Source organism: Entelurus aequoreus, linkage group LG12 (genome assembly GCF_033978785.1).
Source record: "Entelurus aequoreus isolate RoL-2023_Sb linkage group LG12, RoL_Eaeq_v1.1, whole genome shotgun sequence".
NCBI classification, from domain to species: domain Eukaryota; kingdom Metazoa; phylum Chordata; class Actinopteri; order Syngnathiformes; family Syngnathidae; genus Entelurus; species Entelurus aequoreus.
In genome coordinates this window covers 43,848,198-43,864,845 of record NC_084742.1, presented here as the reverse complement: position 1 = coordinate 43,864,845, position 16,648 = coordinate 43,848,198, and the positions used below count along the sequence as shown (strand labels likewise).

Here is a 16,648-nt window from a genome sequence, read left to right as displayed (position 1 = left end):
TTTTCAACCCATATTCAGTTGAATATGCTACAAAGACAACATATTTGATGTTCAAACTGATCAACTTTTTTTCTTTTGCAAATAATCATTAACTTTAGCATTTGATGCCAGCAACACGTGACAAAGAAGTTGGGAAAGGTGGCAATAATCACTGATAAAGTTGAGGAATGCTCATCAAACACTTATTTGGAACATCCCACAGGTGAACAGGCAAATTGGGAACAGGTGGGTGCCATGATTGGGTATAAAAGTAGATTCCATGAAATGCTCAGTCATTCACAAACAAGGATGGTGCGAGGGTCACCACTTTGTCAACAAATGCGTGAGCAAATTGTTGAACAGTTTAAGAAAAACCTTTCTCAACCAGCTATTGCAAGGAATTTAAGGATTTCACCATCTACGGTCCGTAATATCATCAAAGGGTTCAGAGAATCTGGAGAAATCACTGCACGTAAGCAGCTAAGCCCGTGACCTTCGATCCCTCAGGCTGTACTGCATCAACAAGCGACATCAGTGTGTAGGATATCACCACATGGGCTCAGGAACACTTCAGAAACCCACTATCAGTAACTACAGTTGGTCGCTACATCTGTAAGTGCAAGTTAAAACTCTCCTATGCAAGGCGAAAACCGTTTATCAACAACACCCAGAAACGCCGCCGGCTTCGCTGGGCCTGAGCTCATCTAAGATGGACTGATACCAAGTGGAAAAGTGTTCGGTGGTCTGACGAGTCCACATTTCAAATTGTTTTTGGAAACCGTGGACGTCGTGTCCTCCGGACTTAAGAGGAAAAGAACCATCCGGATTGTTATAGGCGCAAAGTTGAAAAGCCAGCATCTGTGATGGTATGGGGGTGTATTAGTGCCAAAGACATGGGTAACTTACACATCTGGGAAGGCGCCATTAATGCTGAAAGGTAAATACAGGTTTTGGAGCAACATACAGGTATGTTGCCATCCAAGCAACGTTACCATGGACGCCCCTGCTTATTTCAGCAAGACAATGCCAAGCCACGTGTTACATCAACGTGGCTTCATAGTAAAAGAGTGCGGGTACTAGACTGGCCTGCCTGTAGTCCAGACCTGTCTCCCATTGAAAATGTGTGGCGCATTGTGAAGCCTAAAATACCACAACGGAGACCCCCGGACTGTTGAACAACTTAAGCTGTACATCAAGCAAGAATGGGAAAAATGTGTCTCCTCAGTTCCCAAACGTTTACTGAGTGTTGTTAAAAGGAAAGGCCATGTAACACAGTGGTGAACATGCCCTTTCCCAACTACTTTGGCATGTGTTGCAGCCATGAAATTCTAAGTTAATTATTATTTGCAAAAAATAAATAAAGTTTATGAGTTTGAACATCAAATATCTTGTCTTTGTAGTGCATTCAATTGAATATGGGTTGAAAAGGATTTGCAAATCATTGTATTCCGTTTATATTTACATCTAACACAATTTCCCAACTCATATGGTTTGTACAATGCCAATTTCATTTGGCATTGTTTATGTTACGTTGACATGCTATTAGTAACCACTATTAGTAACATATGCTACCTGTTAGAATATAACTTTTTTATCAAACATGAGAGCATGACGGTGGTTTCTTAGTTAGGGGCAGAAGACAAACAATAAATAACGTGTTAAAAATAAGTAGGTAAACAGCAGTATTAACAGCAGTGCAACAGTGAAAAACAGTGTAAGCTATTGGGCCAGAGTGAATATGCGTAAAAACCGAAAATCTCTCCCCTGATGGCAGCAGGTTGAACAAGTGCTGACAAGGGTGACAGGATTTTCTTTGTTCTGCCGAGGCAGCAAGAGAGAGGAGCAATGTCTTCTAGGGAGGGCAGAGGGCGGCCGATTATCTTCTCCTCAGTCCTGGTCACCCTCTGCAGGGCTTTCCTGTCTGCAGCAGAGCGGGCAGCAAACCACACTGTTATGCATTACATCAGCAAAACATACCTGCAGTTTCTCCTCAAGTTGGTTCCTCTGCAGCACAAAAGAATAATCTCGAGCCAGATAAATATAGCGCCATTAGGTTGAGGTAGAAACAACACTGGACTCAAAAGGCTTCGGACACAGGAATATACTGGGAAGGAAAATACACTTAATGGGAAGAAGTGTTCATCAGTAATAATGAAATCGATGTTCTGCACCACGTTAAATTGAAATTTTTCATCTGATATTTGCAAATGTCCGGCAATAACCATGCTGTTTTATGTAATAGAATATTCAAATACGCATGTACATCCTCCGGAGATTTTGAATTAATTTGTCATTATTGTTGTAAAACTAAATAAAAAAACGCAGAAAACACAGACATTCCCTTATGACAACTTCTTTTTGCAGCATTTACATAATGTATGCATGTGAGTGTACTGTATTCTTGGTTTGTGTGTTTGGTTGCAAATGTTTCTACGAAGACGACATATTTTCCAAGATGTGACAGAAATGGCTCTTTAGTTTCAAATTAACACACTGCAAACAAGAGCTGACAAAATATAAGATCAAAAGACTAGATTTTTGGGAAAAAATACTTGAAACTAGTAAAATTATCTGTCCATGCAGCTAGTTAATTTTACTTGATAAGACATCCTAAGTTAAGATTTGTAAATCTAGTGTTGAGCTGAACTTTTAAGATAGAAATAAGTATTTTATTCTGAAAACAAGCATTATTCCACTTTCAATTATTGCATTAAACATGCCCAGGATGTTGCAGAATCTTTAAACAAGATTTTCTATGTGGGGAAAAAACTAAATATTGTATTTGAATAGTTTCTTCCTAATTTTTAACATTTTTGAACTAGAATAGACAAAATACAAATTATGTGTTCTAAAATTAAGATTATGATGTACAAAACCCAAAACCAATTAAGTTGGGACCTTGTGTAAATCGTAAATAAATACAGAATACAATGATTTGCAAATCCTTTTCAACTTATATTCAATTGAATAGACTGCAAAGACAGGGATATTTAATGTTGGACCTGCAAAACGTTATTTTTTGCAAATATTAGCTCATTTTGAATTTGATGGTTTCAACATGTTTCAAAAAAGCTGGCACAAGTGGCAAAAAAGACTGAGAAAGTTGAGGAATGCTCATCAAACACTTATTTTGAACATCCCACAGGTGAACAGGCTAATTAGGAACAGTTTAAGAACAACATTTCAACGAGCTATTGCAAGGCATTTAGGGATTTCACCAGTTCAGAGAATCTCGAGAAATCACTGCAAGGCCGAAAACCAACATTGAATGCTGTGACCTTCGATCCCTCAGGCAGTACTGCATCATAAACCGACATCAGTTTGTAAAGGATATCATCACATGGGCTCAGGAACACTTCAGAAAACGACTTTAAGTAACTACAGTTTGTCGCTACATCTGTAAGTGCAAGTTGAAACTCTACTATGCAAAGCGAAAGCCATTTATCAACAACACCCAGAAACGTCGCCAGATTTCTTGGACCCTAGCTCATCTAAAATGGACTGATGCAAAGTGGAAAAGTGTTCTGTAGTCTGACAAGTCCATATTTCAAATTGTTTTTGGAAACTGTGGACGTTGTGTACTCCAGAACAAAGAGGGAAAATAACCATCCAGATTGTTATAGGCGCAAAGTTAAAAAAACAGCATCTGTGATGGTATGGGGGTGTATTAGTGCCCAAGACATGGGTAACTTACACATCTGTGAAGGCACCATTAATGGTGAAAGGTACATACAGGTTTTGGAGCAACATTGGCAACACTAAATGGTCCGTAGTGTGTGAATGTGAGCGTGAATGTTGTCTATCTGTGTTGGCCCTGTGATGAAGTGGCGACTTGTCCAGGGTGTACCCCGCCTTCCGCCCGAATGCAGCTGAGATAGGCTACAGCACCCCCCGCGACCCCAATAGGGACAAGCGGTAGAAAATGGATGGATGGGATATGTTGCCATCCAAGCAACGTTATCATGGATGCCCCTGCTTATTTCGTCAAGACAGTTCCAAGCCACGTGTTACGACAGCGTGGCTTCATAGTAAAAGAGTGCGGGTACTAGACTGGCCTGCCTGTAGTCCAGACCTGTCTACCATCGAAAATGTGTGGCGCATTATGAAGCCTAAAATACCACAACGGAGACCCCCGGACTGTTGAACAACTTAAGCTGTACATCAAGCAAGAATGGGAAATAATTCCACCTGAAAAGCTTCAAAAATTGGTCTCCTCAGTTCCCAAACGTTTACTGAGTGTTGTTAAAAGGAAAGGCTATGTAACACAGTGGTAAAAATGCCCCAGTGCCAACTTTTTTGCAATGTGTTGCTGCCATTAAATTCTAAGTCAATGATTATTTGCAAAAAAATATTTAAGTTTCTCAGTTCGAACATTAAATATCTTAAATATCTCAATTGAATATAAGTTGAAAAGGATTTGCAAATTATTGTATTCTGTTTTTATTTACGAATTACACAACGTGCCAACTTCACTGGTTTTGGGTTTTGTAAATTCAATGACTAAAAATAGGTAAAAAGCTCTTAAAACTGGGAAATTTCTAGAAATTATATATATATATATATATATATACAGTATATATATTATATAAAATACGATAAATTCAAGTGCACCATTTAAAAAAAATCAGTTTGCAGAGCATTCTACTAAACCCTTTGTAACATAAGTTGTATTTCACTGCAGATAGCTTTTATGGATTTGTTTTGTGGGGGTTCGTCCAAAAAATGGAAAGCAGGTCATTGTTATTCTTGTAACGAAAAGATGTTGAGTTTTGCATGGAAATTTGCATGATGTGCTTTGAGTTGATAAGTCAGAGGGCCCATTGCTGTGCTTTATACATACAGTACCTACCTTTATAGGTATATACCGTGCATTCATGTCAATCAATGGAGAGTTGAGCATGTGACTAATGGCCATTGTTACCCTGACATATTGTCTCGCTACGCTGAGGTCTCGGATAGGGAATATTGCTATCACATGTTTCAGCTGCTTAGAGGCAGAATGAATCATTGAGCAGATTAAGCCATGAAAGCCCTTTGAGGATTAGTCCCTTCCTGATATAGCATTCCTCACCAAGCCGTGGAGGATACAGTACATTTCAATTGGGTCACATAACGTATGTCTGCGCTTTTGCCGTGACGCTCCGCAACTTTTATCTGTGCAGCTCCGAGGCTGGCTACATTCAAACATCATCACTTCCAACATAGTGTTATCAGTTATCGCCGGCGTGATAGCCCGGGCGCCGCAAGAACAAATCAAGTCATCGGCACAATAAACCGCATCAATACGTCAAGCATGGTTTCGTATAATGGCGTCCCGGCAGTGTTGCAAAAGTCTAGTGATTTATTGTGTTTTAGGCACCAACATTTAAACAAATCATTAGAAAATCTTCAGGACGCCATTCTACCCAATCAACAACAATGTCCGATGATAGATTGAAGTAGAATCATTCCTTGATACCACTTTTAAACGGTGTCCACAGTGTCTTGTTTTCATTGGCCTCCAACGTTGTGTAGAAACGAAACCAATTTGATTGATTGATTGAGACTTTTATTAGTAGATTGCACAGTACATATTCCGTATAATTGACCACTAAATGGTAACACCCGAATACGTTTTTCAACTTGTTTGAGTCGGGGTCCACGTTAATCAATTTATGGCAGAAATACACTACCGTTCAAAAGTTTGGGGTCAACCAAACAATTTTGTGGAATAGCCTTCATTTCTAAGAACAAGAATAGACTGTCGAGTTTCAGATGAAAGTTCTCTTTTTCTGGCCATTTTGAGCGTTTAATTGACCCCACAAATGTGATGCTCCAGCAACTCAATCTGCTCAAAGGAAGGTCAGTTTTGTAGCTTTTGTAACGAGCTAAACTGTTTTCAGATGTGTGAACATGATTGCACAAGGGTTTTCTAATCATCAATTAGCCTTCTGAGCCAATGAGCAAACACATTGTACCATTAGAACACTGGAGTGATAGTTTCTGGAAATGGGCCTCTATACATCTATGTAGATATTGCAGCAAAAACCAGACATTTGCAGCTAGAAAAGTCATTTACCACATTAGCAATGTATAGAGTGTATTTCTTTAAAGTTAAGACTAGTTTAAAGTTATCTTCATTGAAAAGTACTGTGCTTTTCCTTCAAAAATAAGGACATTTCAATGTGACCCCAAACTTTTGAACGGTAGTGTATATACCGTATTTTTCGGAGTATAAGTCGCTCCGGCCGAAAATGCATAATAAAGAAGGAAAAAAACATATATAAGTCGCACTGGAGTATAAGTCGCATTTTTTGGGGAAATTTATTAGATAAAACCCAACACCAAGAATAGACATTTGAAAGGCAATTTAAAATAAATAAAGAATAGTGAACAACAGGTTGAATAAGTGTACGTTATATGAGGCATAAATAACCAACTGAGAACGTGCCTGGTATGTTAACGTAACATATTATGGTAAGAGTCATTCAAATAACTATAACATATAGAACATGCTATACGTTTACCAAACAATCTGTCACTCCTAATCGCTAAATCCCATGAAATCTTATACGTCTAGTCTCTTACGTGAATGAGCTAAATAATATTATTTGATGTTTTATGGTAATGTGTTAATAATTTCACACATAAGTCCCTCTCGAGTATAAGTCGAACCCCCGGCCAAACTATGAAAAAAACTGCGACTTATAGTCCGAAAAATACGGTACTATCAGCATAATACAGTCATCTCACAAGTTAATCATCAAAGTATATGCATTAAATTATTTACATTATTTACAATCTGGAGGGTGGGATGTGGCGGGGCGTTAGGTTTGGTTGATATCAGCACTTCAGTCATCAACAATAATATCATCTGAGAAATGGACATTGAAACAGTGTCTGACTTGGTAGGATATGTACAGCGAGCAGTGAACATAGTGAGTATACATTTGATTATTTACAATCCGGGGAGGTGGGATGTGGTGGGGGGAGGGTGTTAGTCTAGGGTTGTAGTTGCCTGGAGGTGTTCTTTTAGTGCGGTTTTGAAGGAGGATAGAGATGCCCTTTCTTTTACACCTGTTGGGAGTGCATTCCATATTGATGTGGCATAGAAGTAGAATGAGTTAAGACCTTTGTTAGATCGGAATCTGGGTTTAACGTGGTTAGTGGAGCTACCCCTGGTGTTGTGGTTATGGCGGTCAATGTGTTATTAATAAGAAATATGATTAGACACATTTGCTTTGTCACTGATAACACAAAGTTTAGACAAATGTATTACTTTGCTGAGTGACGAAGAAAAAAGGAAGCGTCCAACAGAAGTAAGGAACGGTATGGTATCAGAGGGTTGGTCTTAAATTGGATTAGAAGTTATTTAACAAACAGGAAACAATACGTGGAGCGAGGCGAACACACGTCTACAACGCTAAATATATACTGTGGTGTACCTCGGGGATCAATACTAGGGCCAAAATTGTTCAATCTCTATATAAATGACATTTGTAAATTTACAAAATATTTAAAGTTAGTATTATTCGCGGATGATACAACAGCGTTTTGTTCAGGAGCACACTACAATCTGCAACCCAATAATACACAACAATTCTTCTCAGCAAAAGAGGAGACATATAATCTGAGAGAAAAATGTCATTTAAAACATTTGTACGCACATACAACACTTAAGACCTTCAGTATATCAGTATGTGGAATTAAATTATGGAATGGATTAAGCAAAAAAAATCAAACAATGTACTAATATGATCCACTTCAAGAAACTCTTCAAACTTAAAGTGTTTACAAAGTACAAACACTGCAAAAACTGAAATCTAAATAAGATTACATATCTCAAATAAGGGTGATATTTGCTTATTTTCTGTCCGATAAGATAATTCTTCTCACTAAGCAGATTTTATGTTGGAGTGTTTTACTTGTTTTAAGGTTTTTGGTCCTAAATGATCTCAGTAAGATATTACAGCTTGTTGGTGAGATTTTATGACCTATATTGAGTAAAACATGCTTGAAACTAGAATATCAAGTGTTGCAAAGCTGTGTCATCAACACTCACAAGTATAAAACTACTTTTTCAAAGTAATAATTTTTTTATTTCAAGCATGAAAAAAAAAATCATGATTTTGACACAATTGTGTCTCATAATTAAAACGGATGACAGCCAAATGGACTTTGCTGTTTTATTTTCCATGAAACAATAGAAAAGACATACTCATATAGTAGTACAGTTGTCACAGTACAGCAAACTGACAGTTAATATTTAAACATTTCACATGTGACATTTCAAACAATTTTTAACAGAAATAGTTCATACACATTCAGATAAATTCTTCAAAATTACAATAAAAAAAAAAAAATTGGCCGGGGGCCGAGTTGTATATATGCGTACTAATTGACTGAAAGAGCACACACTTGGCGCGATGATGTCATGTTATCGATGGAAAAATGCATTTTTAGACAATATGTTTTGCCTGAGCGGCTAGTAGACCCAGAGAGTAACAAGCGCTTGCCTTGTTGCCTTTCCATTAAGAACAATAAACTAGTTTTTAGTATAAGTTTGCTGGTTTCAAGAAATGTAATGCCAAGCGCATATCATTATGTCAAGATAATGGCACTAGCATTTACTTAATATAAGAATATTTTTCAACATATTGAGCAAAAAGGACTTTTTTTTTTTTTTCTACGAAGAAAAGTGCACTTGTTATTGGTGAGAATATACTTATTTTAAGGTAGTTTTGGGTTCATTGAGGTTAGCTAATTTCACTTGTTTTGGAAAGCCTTGACAAGCCGAATTTACTTGTTCTATTGGCAGATAATTTTGCTTAGTTCAAATAAAATACCCCTCATTTTTGTATTTTTTTTTCTTGTTTTTGAACACTGACTTTTTGCAGTAAGAAGAAGAACCATGATAAACATTCTGAATGTATTTCATCCACCCATTCATTTTGTAGATACTCTTACTCATCTCACCATATGAAATATAACTTACTTCACAAATTATTATTTTTATTTTTATTTTTTAAATGTTATTACTTATGGAGTATATTGTGAATAAATTGAGAACAGGAAGTGAACAAAAGTTTTAGCAACTGCTAAAGGAAAAGGGGTAGGATTAAATAAGCTCTGCTTCTTCCTACTCCTTTTCGAACATGTTGAATAGAGAAACTGGAAATTGTGATGTATCATGTTGAATGCATGCATGTTCCAAATCAACTCAACGTGACCGCACGGGCTTGAAAGCAGAGAAATGTCCAAGTCTTTCTAAGAACGTACGGCTTTCTTTTTTTCTTTTTTTTTAATCTTTGCATATTGTGAAAATGAAATGAATTCATTATTAATTAAATACATCGCATTAGACATTATAGCCTAGCACACATCTTTTATGCACAAAATTTATCTCACATGCAAATGTGTGCTTTAGGCACACTGAATGGCAGCAAAAACCTGCAGAATGTTATTCTTAATGACTCACATTCCTCAGCACCCAGGCGTTCATCTTTCTGCGGCAGCCCCTGTGTAACTCAACCGCCATATTTGCACTTCTGCTTCCTATAATACTATTTGCAGACCCGGCCAGGAGTCCTCATTCCCATTGTGCAATTAAACTGAGTTCTGCAGTCAAAGATGAACTCCCTGGCTCAGCACCATCGAGCTATCAAAGCTGTAGTAGTTGCTGACGTCAGCCGGAATCCAAGTTATGCGGGGTAGAGTAAACAATTGATAAAAAAGGGGGCTTCTCCCGGGGCATTTCTTGTTCATCCCAGAGCAGAACCTCATATATTGGCTCCATCTCCGAAAGCACGCTGCAAATGAAATTTAATGGCGACAGTGTTGGATCAGCACTAAACCACTGGAGGCTTCAATATTGCTGATATGATAAATGGCTACGAGAGTCGCTAATCCAAGAAGGGAAATGAGAGATCCCTATCTTCTTCTTTTTTTTTTTTTTAATTCCCCTCCTCTTCCGGGATCAAAATGAAAGTGTTGGAATGAAAAATGATTTGTTAAATACATCCAATAGGTCATATGACTCTTATAGATTACAAAGTGTGTTTTTTGTTTTTGTGTGGAGGTGCTACCTTCGACGTGGCCATGAGGTTCCTGTCCGAGTGTCCGTGGAAGCGACTGCAGGAGCTGAGGGCTTTGATCCCAAACGTTCCGTTCCAGATGCTGCTGAGAGGGGCCAACGCCGTGGGCTACACCAACTACCCTGACAATGCAGTCTTTAAGTGAGTCGCACACCTCAGCCTGCTATGGCTTTCTGAGAGATTGCATACCAAGCACAACATATATATATATATATATATATATATATATATATATATATATATATATATATATATATATATATATATATATATATATATATATATATATATATATATATATATATATATATATATATATGTTATATATATATATATATATATATATATACAGTCGTGGTCAAAAGTTACACTTGTAAAGAACATAATGTCATGGCTGTCTTGAGTTTCTAATAATTTCTACAACTCTTATTTTTTTGTGAGTGATTGGAGCACATACTTGTTGGTCACAAAAAACATTCATGAAGTTTGGTTCTTTTATGACGTTATTATGGGTCTACTGAAAATGTGAGCAAATCTGCTGGGTCAAAAGTATACATACAGCAATGTTAATATTTGGTTACATGTCCCTTGGCAAGTTTCACTGCAATAAGGCGCTTTTGGTAGCCATCCACAAGCTTCTGGTTGAATTTTTGACCACTCCTCTTGACAAAATTGGTGCAGTTCAGCTAAATGTGTTGGTTTTCTGACATGGACTTGTTTCTTCAGCATTGTCCACACGTTTAAGTCAGGACTTTGGGAAGGCCATTCCAAAACCTTAATTCTAGCCTGATTTAGCCATTCCTTTACCACTTTTGATGTGTGTTTGGGGTCATTGTCCTGTTGGAACACCCAACTGCGCCCAAGACCCAACCTCCGGGCTATTGTTTTTAAGTTGTCCTGAAGAATTTGGAGGTAATCCTCCTTTTTCATTGTCCCATTTACTCTCTGTAAAGCACCAGTTCCATTGGCAGCAAAACAGGCCCAGAGCATAATACTACCACCACCATGCTTGACGGTAGGCGTAGTGTTCTTGAGATTAAAGGCCTCACCTTTTCCCCTCCAAATATATTGCTGCGTATTGTGTCCAAACAGCTCAATTTTTGTTTCATCTGACATCACATGGACATAGATAAGACCTTCTGGAGGTGGTAAATAAGAGTTGTAGAAATTATTGGAAACTCAAGACAGCCATGACATTATGTTCTTTACAAGTGTATGTAAACTTTTGATCGCAACTGTATATCGATATATTTTCCAGGGAAAGTATACATATAAAGAGATTCACTGAAATTGAACTGAATGACAAATGTACTGTAATAATAATAATAATACATTTTATTTGGTATAGCGCTTTTCAGAGTACTCAAAGACGCTAAACAGTCAGTGGCACTTTTATTAACCCAGTTAGTCAGGATGGGTATTAACAGCACAGAAAATAAACCATTTAAATAGCACAAAATTACATAACATAAATAAAATGGAAAAATATTATTTCTACGTAAAATAAATAACATAGCTGTGCAAATAATACAAAATGTATCAAACTCAGATAAAAAATGAATTTGCAGTCGATGATGTAATGGACTGTCACACACGTTTGGTTCTGGTCAGCGCCAAGTAAGTGACTTGACTTAATTGTGCGACTATGATCTTCCTCACTTCAGCATACATTTTTGCCAGCATTTCTCGTGTGAAAGTTGCCCGGCTTGGCAACTGGAGAACAGTTTTGATTTGGGCTACATGGTAAACAACTCACATGAATGTTTTATCCAGACGCATACATGTTGTCCAAAAGTGGCCAAGTAGACGCATTGTGGGTTTCCTGGACGTCGTCTACATCGCTAAAAGAAAAATCTAAAGAAGAGAATCCCTCTGCCATCTTCCACTAGTTTTTTTAATATATAAATCGCCCGCTTGAAAATTCCCTCTTCTCTTCTTCGACTCTCTCGTCGCCATTTGGGATGTCTGTTGTGATTTCCCTTCCTGGTTCCATGACCCGCCCTATCTTGCCTCTGATTGGCCTGTCCCTAATGTTTTGCCCTAATCTCAACCAATCGTGACTCATCATAGTAAACAACTAGGGGTGTGGGAAAAAATCGATTCGAATTCGAATTGTGATTCTCACGTTGTGCGATTCAGAATCGATTCTCATTTTAAAAAAATCGATTTTATTTTTATTTTTATTATTTTTAATTTCTTCTTTTTTTTATTTTTTATTAATCAATCCAACAAAACAATACACAGCAATACCATAACAATGCAATCCAATTCCAAAACCAAACCCGAACCAGCAACACTCAGAACTGCAATAAACAGAGCAATTGAGAGGAGACACAAACACGACACAGAACAAACCAAAAGTAGTGAAACAAAAATGAATATTATCAACAACAGTACCAATATTAGTTACAATTTCAACATAGCAGTGATTAAAAATCCCTCATTGACATTATCATTAGACATTTATGTAGGTCTCACTTAGACCTATATTTCATACACTGACAACCCCCAGCAAAAATCAACAGGAAGTTTGCAATTCCCCCTTCAAAACAAAAGTTGTGTAAAAACAGTCACCTTTTTTCAAACGTTATCTCCTCTGAGCGCGTTTGTTATGTCGGTTTCAAATTAGCACAGGAGAGAGATTGAACCCTTCTGATTAAAAGTTGATGAAAGAGTTTTAATTACTGCTCCGGTTTGAATCTTATGAGCCCTCAAAGTCGGTCCCGTCCATCGCTGCTTGCAGCTTTAATTATATGTAATTTTGTTTATTATTTAGATTTTCTTTGTCCACTGTGTGCATATAAATATTGTCATTCATCCAGCTTATTGTATTCTCAGGCCCCTGAATGGATGGCAACTGGACTAATCGAGTACTATCTTATCGAGTACTCTGCGCTACATACTCATTCATGAAATCGAGTACTATCTTAAGCATGCATTGATGACGCCTGCCCTAAAGAGAGGAGAAACAACTTCAAAGACAATCTGAACCGTCCAGTCGTGATTTATTCCCTGTGCTGAGTGTGGTTCACTGTTTATAGTGTGACAAAATATGAAAAAGTGTTTAAAAAAATAAATAAAAATCAAAAGGCACACACACTTTGGAGTAAACCACATGACACACATTTAGAGCAGTGTAGCGCCACAGATAATAAATGTGGCGCATGCTTTAAAGCACTTTTGCAAATAGATTGATTAGTCACCTTCGTGATGTTGATGACTCACTCCACACACACACAAGCGCACAGACGCACGCACACACACACACACACACACACACACACACACACACACACACAAACTGTCACAAAGGTGTGCAGATAAATTAGTTGTGGCTTTATGACTAATGCAGCAGCCCACTGACTCTCACGCACACACACACAAACACACACACACACTGTCCCCTGTGATGTTTTTGTGGCTGCCCCTCCCTCTGCAATAAGATTATTTATCCTCGCTCTTATAGCTCATTTTTATGCTTCCATTCATCTCGCTCTCTCTCTCTTTATGCCGCCATTGAAAATGGGCACCATTATGATTAATGTCTTTGATCCATTTACCTCCATCTTCCTCTTCACACTGTCACTTTTTCCAGATTTTTTATTTATTTATTTATTTTGCTTTTGTGGTGCTTGTGAGGCAAATGTGCCAGAGCGCCTTCATGGAGGAGATGGAATCAAAGTGCATTTCAGGGGTGTCAAACTCATTTTAGATCGGGGGGCCTCACGGAAAAAAATCTACTACTGGTAAAATCACGGCACGATAACTTAAAAATAAAGACAACTTTAGATTGTTTTCTTTGTTTAAAAATAGAACAAGCACGTCCTGAAAATGTACAAATCATAATGTTGTTGGGTTTTGTTTTTTTTACACTTACATGTTGCGGTTAATGCTATTTTATTTTTATTTGTCGTTATTTATACTTTCTGAATAAATTATGTGATAATGTTCATCAGTCAACTCATTGGTGTTAATTTTCAATCTATCAAGATAAAAAATGTATATCAAAATCAAATTACGGGATGTTATTTATGGAAATTGCTAATTTTCCTCGACTGGTGCACTAACATCATGTGGTTTATTTTTTTTTACATACGTAGCATAGCTATTTTGACATCTAGTGGACACATTTAGAACAGCTGTTTCTTTCATTCAAACATTTCGGCTCATTTTTATACTTAGCAAACTCATCCCGCGGGCCGGATAAGTGAAGTGAAGGGAATTGTATTTATATAGCGCTTTTCTCTAGTGACTCAAAGCGCTTTACATAGTGAAACCCAATATCTAAGTTACATTTAAACCAGTGTGGGTGGCACTTGGAGCAGGTGGGTAAAGTGTCTTGCCCAAGGACACAACGGCAGTGACTAGGATGGCGGAAGCGGGGATCGAACCTGGAACCCTCAAGTTGCTGGCACGGCCGCTCTACCAACCAAGCTATACCGCCCGCTCATAAAACCTGTTCAGGCCTGCGGGCCGTACGTTTGACACCCATAGTCTAATTGATTCCAATTGAGTTTCACCGGGTCACGGTTGTTAGTTGGCTTTGCTTCCTTCCCGTCCCTCCAAAAGGAGAAGGACGTTTTCGAAGCCAATTTTGCGAGTAAAAAATTGTACTGCAGAATTTAGGGCGCTACGGTGTTTTTGTGGTGCCAGGCAGCGCTGGACGAACCGCCTGATAATCCTCTTGTGGCTCGGCGTGAAGAGTGTGTTTGTTTAGCAAAACAATGGCCGTGGCTGTGCAAATGTTGCCAGTTACACAGCAAACCCGACTAGGATAGCCAGGTACTATTATCATGGCACGGATTCCCCAGTCAGCCTTTTGTATGGACGGATTTGAACAGCTTATCCCAACTTGCATGTGCGGTGTTATCTGTAAATAACGACAACTAATTAATTGTCGAGCGACGGCTGTTTTTGTTGCGTTGCAATAAATCCACCCACCTCTTGTCAGGTTCTGCGAGGTAGCGAAAGAAAACGGCATGGACATCTTCCGCGTGTTCGATTCCCTCAACTACCTGCCCAACATGCTGCTCGGCATGGAGGCCGCCGGATCAGCAGGGGGCGTCGTGGAGGCCGCCATCTCGTACACGGGAGACGTGTCCGACCCAATGAGGCAGAAGTACTCGTTGGATTACTACCTGGAGCTGGCAGAAGAGCTGGTCAAAGCTGGAACTCACATCCTTTGTATCAAGGTGAGGAAATTGTGAGCATTGAGGTAAGCATTAGTCTGGCATTAACTAAAAAATGACTATGGTGAAGTAAAACCTCAAGAGCAGCAATATATACAGTCGTGGTCAAAAGTTTACATACACTTGTGAAGGACATAATGTCATGGCTGTCTTGAGTTTCCAATCATTTCTACAACTCTTATTTTTTTGTGATAGAGTGATTGGAGCACATACTTGTTCGTCCCAAAAAACATTCATGAAGTTTGGTTCTTTTATGAATTTATTATGGGTCAACTGAAAATGTGACCAAATCTGCTGGGTCAAAAGTATAAATACAGTAATGTTAATATTTGGTTACATGTCCCTTGACAAGTTTCACTGCAATAAGGCGCTTTTGGTAGCCATCCACAAGCTTCTGGTTGACTTTTTGACCACTCCTCTTGACACAATTGGTGCAGTTCAGCTAAATTTGTTGGTTTTCTGACATGGACTTGTTTCTTTAGCATTGTCCACATGGTTAAGTCAGGACTTTGGGAAGGCCATTCTTAAACCTTAATTCTAGCCAGATTTAGCCATTCCTTTACCATTTTTGGGGTCATTGTCCTGTCGGAACACCCAACTGCGCCCAAGACCCAACCTCCGGGCTGATGATTTTAGGTTGTCCTCAAGAATTTGGAGGTAATCCTCCTTTTTCATTGTCCCATTTACTCTCTGTAAAGCACCAGTTCCATTGGCAGCAAAACAGGCCCAGAGCATAATACTACCACCACCATGCTTGATAGTAGGAATTGGTGTTCCTGGGATTAAAGGCCTCACGTTTTCTCTTCCAAACATATTGCTGGGTATTGTGGCCAAACAGCTCAATTTTTGTTTCATCTGACATCACATGGACAAAGATAAGACCTTCTGGAGGAAAGTTCTGTGGTCAGATGAAAGAAAAATTGGGCTGTTTGGCCACAATACCCAGCAATATGTTTGGAGGAGAAAAGGTGTGGCCTTTAATCTCAAGAACACTATCCCTACCGTCAAGCATGGTGGTGGTAGTATTATGCTCTGAGCCTGTTTTGCTGCCAATTGAACTGGTGCTTTACAGAGAGTAAATGGGACAATGAAAAAGGAGGATTACCTCCAAATTGTTCAGGACAACCTACAATCATCAGCCCGGAGGTTGGGTCTTGGGCGCAGTTGGGTGTTCCAACAGGACAATGACCCCAAACACGTCAAAAGTGGTAAAGGAATGGCTAAATCAGGCTAGAATTAAGGTTTTAGAATGGCCTTCCCAAAGTCCTGACTTAAACGTGTGGACAATGCTGAAGAAACAAGTCCATGTCAGAAAACCAACACATTTAGCTGAACTGCACCAATTTTGTCAAGAGGAGTGGTCAAAAATTCAACCAGAAGCTTGTGGATGGCTACCAAAAGCGCCTT

At 38.6% G+C, this 16,648-nt stretch overlaps 1 protein-coding gene across 1 annotated transcript in view; it reads left to right on the top strand.

The window, feature by feature from the left end:
* LOC133662242 (pyruvate carboxylase, mitochondrial-like) overlaps window positions 1–16,648 on the top strand; it is a 687,704-nt gene that overhangs the window by 563,995 nt on the left and 107,061 nt on the right. Inside the window, exons 16-17 of the mRNA XM_062066065.1 lie at window positions 10,037–10,193; window positions 15,004–15,244. Of these exons, the coding sequence (XP_061922049.1) occupies window positions 10,037–10,193; window positions 15,004–15,244 (398 nt within the window). The remainder of the gene's footprint in view (window positions 1–10,036; window positions 10,194–15,003; window positions 15,245–16,648) is intronic.